The sequence below is a fragment of the Macrobrachium nipponense genome, chromosome 30, assembly GCF_015104395.2.
Source record: "Macrobrachium nipponense isolate FS-2020 chromosome 30, ASM1510439v2, whole genome shotgun sequence".
Classification (NCBI taxonomy): domain Eukaryota; kingdom Metazoa; phylum Arthropoda; class Malacostraca; order Decapoda; family Palaemonidae; genus Macrobrachium; species Macrobrachium nipponense.
This window is the reverse complement of record NC_087218.1, coordinates 565,487-575,560: the sequence shown is the minus strand read 5'-3', so window position 1 is coordinate 575,560 and position 10,074 is coordinate 565,487. Positions and strand designations below refer to the sequence as shown.

At 36.0% G+C, this 10,074-nt stretch overlaps 2 protein-coding genes across 2 annotated transcripts in view; one reads left to right on the top strand and one right to left on the bottom strand.

Moving 5' to 3' along the window:
• LOC135202212 (uncharacterized) overlaps positions 1–10,074 on the bottom strand; it is a 103,297-nt gene that overhangs the window by 72,870 nt on the left and 20,353 nt on the right. The window lies entirely within an intron of this gene.
• On the top strand, positions 1,346–10,049 carry LOC135202201 (uncharacterized). The gene is made up of 4 exons (XM_064231456.1): positions 1,346–2,265; positions 5,247–5,472; positions 8,868–9,001; positions 9,801–10,049. The coding sequence occupies exons 1-4, from the start codon at positions 2,014–2,016 to the stop codon at positions 10,047–10,049; spliced, it is 861 nt and encodes a 286-aa protein (XP_064087526.1). The 5' UTR covers positions 1,346–2,013.

The window sequence follows — 10,074 nt, the reverse complement described above, 5'->3', positions numbered from 1 at the left end:
TCATAATTTTCGTTGATGAAACAAGTATCTATTTGACCGTAGGTTTATAGCACGTACCCTGAGTAAGCTGGAGGTCGAGTCACGCCTTGTTCTCCGTACGGTAGCCGGTGAAAAATACCCACAACTCCATGTTTCGTATTGCGTCACTTTTCATACTTTGAACGAAGTTAATCACAATCGACGCATGAGGTTTTTATTTGAAAACGACATCTAGTATCAGGACTTCAACTTATCTAGATGGCGCAACATGTTCTGGGTTACCCAGTAAGCATTAGAAGTCATTACGCAATATTTTCTAATGTAAATTCCATGCTCTTTCATTATTCTATATCTATATATATATATATATATATATATATATATATATATATATATATATATATATATATATATATATATTTGTGTGTGTGCATATATCAAGTATAAAAGACCCATTAAAACACTGGTTTAAAGTAAGTTCTATACTTCGGTGGACTGCCTCCCACCCTTACCATATACTACTAGCAAACATATGTATACAGAAATGTCTGAAAATTCGTAAAGTAACTAAGTCTACGGGCATAACTAGCCTCGTTTCACTGTCAGAACCAGCTCCTTTTCCGGGAATCCCTTTTCACTCCCAACCCATTCGAAAGGTGGAGGAGGTAGGATGAAACCCGATTATAAACCGCCTTAGGGATCGCCACTATAACCTTGACAAGTTTCGTGCCCATCGGACCAGCCGTTTTTCCGTAATTGAATGACAGATGGACAGACAGGCATTACGCCCTTTATAATATTTATTTATATATATATATATATATATATATATATATATATATATAATATATATATATATATATGTGTGTGTGTATACATACACACCTGCGTGTATGTGTATAAATATATATGCATATATATACATACGTATATGTATATATATGTATATATATTATATTTTATTATACAATAAAACTCAAACATAGCATGATAGGATAGTGTGAAGCTAAGTTAAGGTTATAAAGTATCACTATCCAAAACACACACACACACACACACACACACACACACACACACACACATATATATATATATATATATATATATATATATATATATATATATATATATATATATATATAATACTTTGCCGAATTCAGATGAATTTAGCTCTTAAGCTGCAATGCACAATACCCTCACGTTCGCAGCAAAGTAATTAGCATATCATTTCCCTCAAGGCTGCATGCATAAACTTCGATTGATTCCGCCCAACGAGAGGCTGGGTATTGACGACAGCGAGCTACATTTTATCAGACTCCGCCTAGTTTAGGGATAACGCCCCCCCAGGGGGGGTAAGTAACCCTATGGGAACAGAACAAGTGCACTGGAGACTAGACAGACACCCTCCTACAACTCCAGGACATAGTTATAATGATCCGATCGACTTCTCAGGCATAGATATCGATTTTATTCGTTTATTTCAAGTCTTTTTTTGTTTTCTTTTAATTTTTGTACAGTGGTAATACTCCCAGTGCCCCGTGGAGGACATCCTAGGCGGGCGAAAGCGAATAGTCTTCGGTGATAGAAGTCTGCTCTGAGAGTAGTCAGTGTCTACTGCACCGCCACGGCGTCTCTTTTTCGAAGCAGTAGGTTTAAAGGCGACCGAGAAAATGTTTATATCAGTGATGTTTATGATTATTTTCGTCGGAACTGTTATTTGGCACTTTGCCTAACTTTCGTCGCTGCCAGTGTCAAATTTATATGAAAAATTTATACCGAAAGGAATCGGACAGTGGTGCAAGGATTTGTTGAGAAACGCAGTAAAAGTCCGTGGAAAAAAAAAAAAAACTAGTACTACATTAGACAGATACCAATAAAGGCAGAGCCATTAAATACAAATTTAGGACGTAAAAGAATACAAAATCACGGAACCAGTTAATGAACTTAGTTTACCACGCCTTATAGACACCGGACTTTGATTGTGAAAAAGTGCTGACACTTTCAAATGAGCGAAATTTTCCATTCCTCCCAAGAATGTTGGTGATTACGAATATGAGGACCATTCTGTCGTTACAACTCGTCGCTTTTCAGCTCGCTGCTGTTGCGACAGAAGGAGATGTCGTCAGTGCGATCAAAGACGAGGAAAGGAAAGTCGTTGTTGCAAAATGCCCGTCTCTCACGTCTGGAGTAGACGACGATGCCAACTCCTTTTGCGAATGCTTGTCGACCCCCTTGCCTGCAAATCGAGAATCTGTCCAAATTAAGTGCAGTTTTAACAACACTGAGGTGAGTTTATTTACGTACGCACACACACACACACACACACACACACACACACACACACACACACACACACACATATATATATATATATATATATATATATATATATATATATATATATATATATATATATATATATATATATATATATATATATAGTTTACTTTTCGTTTTCTGCTTTCAGTTTTACTCTAGACTTTCCTCTGGCAGGTTAGCTTCTGTCTTTATTTATTTATTTATTTACATATATATTTTTTAACAAAACCTTGTGAATAAACCTTGATTAATAGTAAATTATTGCGTAATTTTATCGTAAGAGTTTTTTTTTAATATAACTTATTGTATTTTCACGTAGCTTATTGTGTGTTTTAAGTATAATTTCCTGTTAAGTTAAGTTAGCCCTATAGGTAACTATTATTTTTTTATTTTTTGAAAGTTTTTTAAAAATTTATATACATATTACCATAGGCTTTTCCAATAAAAGATGGCCTCTACTTAGTAAGGTACGTACCGCAAAGTGCATCTCATCGTAATGACAATAGAAAAGCCAATAAGCTCATGCGCAAGGTATCAATAAATGCATTGATTAGTAAATACAAAGTTCTGAAACATCTGAGAGCAAAATATAGCTAGAAATGAAGTTTGTTGGGTAAATATCTCAACTTTCGCGAAGATTTGTTGTGATTTCATCATCAATTGTCATTGTTTTGCTTCACGTCAATTTGGAGCGCCTCAGTGGCGTGATCGGTATGGTCTTGGCCTGCCACCTTGGTGGCCGCTAGTTCGGTTATTGGGCATTCCATTGAGGTGTGAGAGATGTGTATTTCTGGTGACAGAAGTTCACTCTCGACGTGGTGCGGAAGTCACGTAAAGACGTTGGTCCCGTTGCTGAATAACCACTGGTTCCTTGCAACGTAAAAACACAACACAAACAAACAAACAAACTATTATCGACAGAAAAACTCCTCAAATCCTCAAATTTCGTCTTTAAGATAAGCCATGGTTTAATGATGCATGTAAGCTTGCTTACAATGAACGACAATCTTATCATATGGAGGAGTAATTGATTGTATTTATTGTAGTGTAATTTTACTGAGGTTAAAGTTCAGGTCAGGTATTCACTCCATGAATGCTGCGACAGAGAGGAACCTGCAAGAAAGATAGACGAAAATGAATAAAATGGCTTAATGCAGCTGAAGCGGAGATCTCTGTTAATGTTGCAGCACTAACAGAGAGTTTCCATCTCAATAATAATAATAATAATAATAATAATAATAATAATAATGTAAAGGAGGCAGGATGCAACCCGGAACCCCACACTATAAATACCACCCAGTCGAACTGGAGGACTGTGATAGAGCAAAAAAAAAAATAATGATGTAAATCTATTTAAGTATACATATTTTATATACATAACTGTGGATTTATTTCTCCATTTCAAAACTCATGTTACAAAATTTTTAATAATAATAATGATAATAATAATAATAATAATTATAATAATAATTATAATAATATCAAGAAGAAAGTATCACTCATTGATGTCGCAATACCATGGGACAACAGAATTGAAGAGAAAGAAAGGGAAAAAATTGATAAGTATCAAGACCAAAAAATAGAAATAAGAAGGATATGGAATATGCCAGTGGAAATTGTGCCCGTAATCATAGGAACACCAGGCACGATCCCAAGATCCCTGAAAAGGAATCTGGAAAAACTAGAGGCTGTAGTATCTCCAGGACTCTTGCAGAAGAGTGTGATCCTAGGAACGGCGCACATAGTAAGAAAAGTGATGGACTCCTAAGGAGGCAGGATGCAACCCGGAACCCCACACTATAAATACCACCCAGTCGAATAACATGACTGTGATAGAAAAAAATAATAATAATAATGGTAATTTTTTTGCTGGGAAAAACTCTCTATGAAGAGAGTTCCTAAAATGTACTAAAGGTTGTCCACAATGATGTAATTGATAAAATCCCGTGTAAAATTTTATAAAAGCTTTCGAACCCTTTTCTGAGTTCATCTTCAATCCAACCCAGGGAAGGGTTCGAAATTTAACGCGACCTTTTAACAATTTTATTATTGTGGACCCTTCAGAACAAAATAATAATAATAATAATAATAATAATAATAATAATAATAATAATAATAATAATAATAATAGGGAGATAGAAAGACAGATAGGTTGTTCCATTTGTTACTATGGGAATTGTTCCTACAATCGTAACTATTTTCTATTAATTTGGTTTCGTTTGTGGTCGAATGCAAGGAAGCCCCTTTGACACATTCATTGCGTCTGTTAGTGGAAGCCCAAATGTAGCTAGCTAATGTGGTCATGCGAACAACTTCAGTCGAAAGCACCTCAATTAGAGAACTGTATTGCAAAGAAAAATCACTCGGAAACCATAGGAAAATCTTCTGTATTAGAATCATAAAGCAAAAGCAATGCAAAAGCTGTGTGTATGGAACTGAAACAATCGTGGTGTTGTAATCCTATCCTGAGCTTTTTCTGTTCCAGTGTCTTAATTTGATGTTTCAAAGAGCTTTAATAATAATAATAATAATAATAATGTTAATAATAATAATAATAATAATCTGGAAAACCCAGAGGCTGAAGTAGCTCCAGGACTCACGCAGATGAGTGTGTTCCTAGAAACAGCACACATAGTGAGAAAAGCGATGGACCCCTAAGCAGGCAGGATGCAACCTGGAACCCAACACTATGAATACCGCCCAGTCGAATTGGAGGACTGTGATACCCCAAAAATAAATAGATAAATAAATGAATAAATAAATAATAATAATAATAATAATAATAATAATAATAATAATAATAATAATAATAATAATAATGTTTTCCGTGTTTTAATCCAAGTACTTGACTGAGTTTTCTGATCCCGAATATCATGATTTTAACATTGAATTTAATTTACGTCATCTCGGCTTTTTTTTTATTTACTCACTGCCTACCGACATTACAGGATGTTCTGCTCAACGAAGCGCTGTATCCATTCCGTAACATGAGTCTAGGCAGCGCCTACGTCAGGGTTGTGAACGCGACCAGAGTCAACGTGACCCAGGGCTTCCTGAGGGAGTTGATGCAGTCGCCCTCCATCGCTCTAGACATCTGGGGAGCTGGTACCCTCGTGCTGGATTCCATGCCCGACCCGGAAACCGACAAGTTCAAGAAATTCAAGACCTTCGTTGGTAATGCATTTGAGAGTTTTTTGTTTCTGAAATTCGAGAATTTCGTTGGTAATGCATGTGAGAGTTTATTGTTTCTGAAATTCGAGAATTTCGTTGGTAATGCATGTGAGAGTTTATTGTTTCTGAAATTCAAGACTTTCGTTGGTAATGGATTTGAGAGTTTATTGTTTCTGAAATTCGAGACTTTCGTTGATAATGCATTTGAGAGTTTATTGTTTCTGAAATTCGAGACCTTCGTTGGTAATGCATTTGAGAGTTTATTGTTTTCTGATTCGAGACCTTTCGTTGTAAATTGCATTTGAGTTTATTGTTTCTGAAATTCAAGACCTTCGTTGGTAATGCATGTGAGAGTTTATTGTTTCTGAAATTCAAAACTTTCGTTGGTAATGCATGTGAGAGTTTATTGTTTCTGAAATTCAAAACTTTCGTTGGTAATGCATGTGAGAGTTTATTGTTTCTGAAATTCAAAAGACACTAGTTAGGTAATGCATGTGAGAGTTTATTGTTTCTGAAATTCAAGACCTTCGTTGGTAATGCATGTGAGAGTTTATTGTTTCTGAAATTCGAGACCTTCGTTGTTAATGCATTTGAGAGTTTATTGTTTCTGAAATTCGAGACCTTCGTTGTTAATGCATGTGAGAGTTTATTGTTTCTGAAATTCGAGACTTTCGTTGGTAATGCATGTGAGAGTTTATTGTTTTGAAATTCGAGACTTCGTTGGTAATGCATGTGAGAGTTTATTGTTTTTGAAAGCGATGTCTGCGTGTTTACAAGCCGTCAAAAAATGACTGCATGAGTTGGTAATGCATAAAGGTACAACGCCCTTTTAAAACACTCTGGTTTAAAACTAAGGACTATATTTCGCTGGACTAACTTCCGCCCTTATCAAGTAGTGATAAGGGTGGAAGTTAGTCCATCGAAATATAGTCCTTAGCTTTAAACCAGATTGTTTTAATGGGCCTTTTATACTTGAGACGTCTCCTATTTTAAAAGAAGAATATATATATATATATATATATAATATAGATATATATATATATATATATATATATATATATATAATTTATATATATATATATATATATACAAGAGATGTACCGGAATGTATTTACCCAGGGAGTGAGGAGCAGTGTTGGGGAGACAGAAGGTTTTGAGGTGAGAGTAGGATTACACCAGGGGTCGGCTCTGAGCCCATTTATCTTTAAACATAGTGATGGATGTTATAATAGAGGAAGTAAGGGAGACAGTACCATGGAACATATTGTATGCGGATGATATTGTCTGTGTGCAGAGAGCAGGGAAGATCTGGAAGTGAAATTGGAAAGATGGAGACAAGTACTGGAGGACAGAGGAATGAGAATAAGTAGATCCAAGACAGAATATATGTGTACCACCTGAGGGGGATGATAGAGAAAGTATTCAGCTTGGTGGAGAGCAAATAAGGAGAGTTGATAAGTTTAAGTATTTGGGATCTTTTGTTAACGCTGGAGGAAGTATGGAAGAAGAAGTAAAACATCGGGTCCAGGCAGGCTGGAACAACTGGAGAGCGGCCTCGGGAGTTCTTTGTGACAAAAGAGTGCCGCTTAGGTTAAAAGGAAAATTTCACAAGACGGTGGTAAGAACAGCAATGCTGTATGGTACGGAAACAGCAAGCATGAGAAAAGCAGAGCAGAAGAAGATGGATGTGGCAGAAATGAGAATGCTTAGGTGGATGTCTGGGGTAACAAGAGTGGATAGGATCAGAAATGACTACATAAAGGGGGTCAACTAAGGTGGTGGAAGTATCAAAGAAAGTGCAGGAGGGAGGCTGAGATGGTATGGACACCTGTTGAGGAGAGATGAGGACCACGCTGGGAGACATACTATGGGAGTGGAGGTGCAAGGAAGAAGAAAGAGAGGGAGACCAAGAAAGAGATGGAAGGACTGTGTGAGAGGAGATTTACATGAGAAGGGTGGAATTGATGAGGCAGAAGTGCAAGATAGAAATAGATGGAAACGGCTCATCCGAAACGGCGGACCCCATATAAAATGGGAAAAAGCTGGGAAGAAGAAGAAGAAGAAGAAGATATATATATATATGTGTGTGTGTGTGTGTGTGTGTGTGTGTATATATATGTATATATTGATATATTGTATCGGTACGCCCACGTCAGACACTATGTAGTTAATATGTCTGCAGCCTATTTATTGACATTGATTTCCTTCTTTCATTTTGAGAGAGAGACAGAGAGAGAACTTAATTTAATTCAGGATCCTAAGACAATTTTAAACTGATCTTCTATTTTGTGACCTCTTTATATGTAATGGAACATTTACTTTCTTCATCACTGGTTCAAAGATTTTGAGGCGTCAAGTTTGAAGATAAATAATGACGTTTAGATCTAGAAAATATTAATTTATGTTTTTTTCTCAGATGCTTCACTTACGACTTTATCCTTTAACGTTCTTATTCAGTCCTTACGGTTTTCTATCCTATTCGACTGTCTTTGTTTACCTTTTCTTACAGCTCTGATAAAGCAGGGAGCTAGATGTTTATAGATATAATCTTTTATTTTCACTTTATTGTCCCCACCACCTAAACATGAGTCTAATATCTGTCGTCAGTGATGCTCTTAAAGTCTACGGGGATAAAAAGGTATTGACTCTTTGGAACATATAAAGGGTGTCCATAAAGTCCCAGTACCGTTACAAGTATCTATTGCACAAAATGGTACTAGAACTTTATGGACACCCTGTATCTGTATAATTCAGGTTGTGCTCTTAGAAACGATATCAACCCGCATCTACTATGAGAGCTGACTGGTCAATTTGTAATGCGTGGATAAGTATGAATTTTTTCACATGCAACGTGAGACTTTTTGTATGACTGCAAATACTATATAACAAGTATCTCTTCATATGTAATTCACCATACCTTGGGGATAACTTACACCAAAGGGGAATTTCTTCGTGTGATCTAAGGCTTTGTAATGACGAGCGTATTTGCAATAAGCAAAGGATTTTCAGGTATACAACCAAAATAGTTTTAGACCACTTTCCTTTTGCTGTAGACTATGCTTTCAAACTAACTGTTGTACACGTAATTAAAAACAGCAAGATGGTAAATACACTCTTGGGAATCTCAGTGTGGAATCACTGTATGTTTTCACTCACAAACAACATTCAGAAAATCTTTACAGTATTTAAACTAAAGTTGTAATGAAATTTTCATAGCTGGCAGAATTGTAAAAACGCTCCATGGGCGTCTAGTGTAAATTTCAATATAATACCTTGGACTCCAACTTTAAAAAACGGCTGATTCATCGGACCATTTTATTGACATCTCTAAAATAGGTTGACGTTCCATTGTTATCAGGTGCACAGAAAAATAAATAAATCTATCTTTGCATCTACAGGAGTGGGTATTAGCGACTGTTATGTGCCGGAAGTACCCAAATATTTCCTTCGTAACAGGACGCGAGGTGGACTGAGGATCAAGAAGAGTCGAGTTGGCAACTTTCGTTCAGGTGTTCTGCATAACATGGAAGAGGTTCGTTAATATGCAAAGTTTCTTCAGACTTAAATCTTTATCACCAACGCTTTTTTGAAATACATTCATAAATACGTTAATATTCATGTTTTGCTGCTATATTATGTAGCTCAATATTGGTTGAAAACAAACAATAGTAATCAAGGCGTGATCCAGAGGTTTGTTAATATGCTTTCTTCAGTCTTAAATCTTTATAACCAACACTTTTTTTTAAATACGTTCAAAAACACGTTAATAGTCGTGTTTTGCTGCTATATTATGTAGCTCAATATTGGTTGAAAGCAAACGGTAGTAAGCAAAGCGTGTTCTGACCTCCAGCTTACTCGGTCTTCGTCATTAATACTCATATCTTAGTGCTACATACTACCAACAAGGATCTAATAAAAAGGACACAAATTAAAGTTCATATATTCTCAGTTATGAGTGGACACGCAAAATAATTGAACAGAAACATAGCCTAAATTCAGTACACCAAATACATTAAAACGTACTCAAATTTACGGTCAAATAGAGCCTTGTTTCACCAACGAAAATTAAAATAAATGCACTATATTTTATTAGAAATGATTTTTCTGTGCTGTTTAACATGCACATGATTCATTTTTTTACTTTTTCATTCTGATAAATAAATCATCAATATCCTATCCTAAAATTCCTGTATCTTTAACTCGACGCGAAACACCTTTTTCAGACCTTTTTTGCCTCTTCCATAGGCCTTTGTGTATCTACATGTATACAGCTTGTTTGAATTGCGTTAAGATTATAACGCGAGAGTTATTGTTCCTTATTACTTTTGCAGATGAGATATTTGGTTTTTGAGGATTCAGTCATACACTCCTTCGAAGGCCCAGTCGCTACAGAAGGATTTGTCACACTCAGCAAGAGACAACTCCACGCCTGGACAGGACTTGTTATATCGAATACCACAATTGATGTCATCGGCTCCGGCACTTTCAATCTCACACATAAGGTCGGTTGGAGAGAAAAGAGTGTCGGTGTAATGTTTATTTCTTTTTCAAAACATGCTGACTTCATGAATCTGAAATAGGAGAATTATGATGCCATGTAACTAA

What these genes read in the sequence shown, in the direction of transcription:
- LOC135202201 (XM_064231456.1), top strand. Translation starts at nt 2,014, where the DNA reads ATGTTGGTGATTACGAATATGAGGACCATTCTGTCGTTACAACTCGTC. An exon ending in GCAGTTTTAACAACACTGAG is followed by an intron (nt 2,266 to 5,246) that starts GTGAGTTTATTT and finishes CCGACATTACAG; the next exon opens with GATGTTCTGCTCAACGAAGC. An exon ending in GAAATTCAAGACCTTCGTTG is followed by an intron (nt 5,473 to 8,867) that starts GTAATGCATTTG and finishes TTGCATCTACAG; the next exon opens with GAGTGGGTATTAGCGACTGT.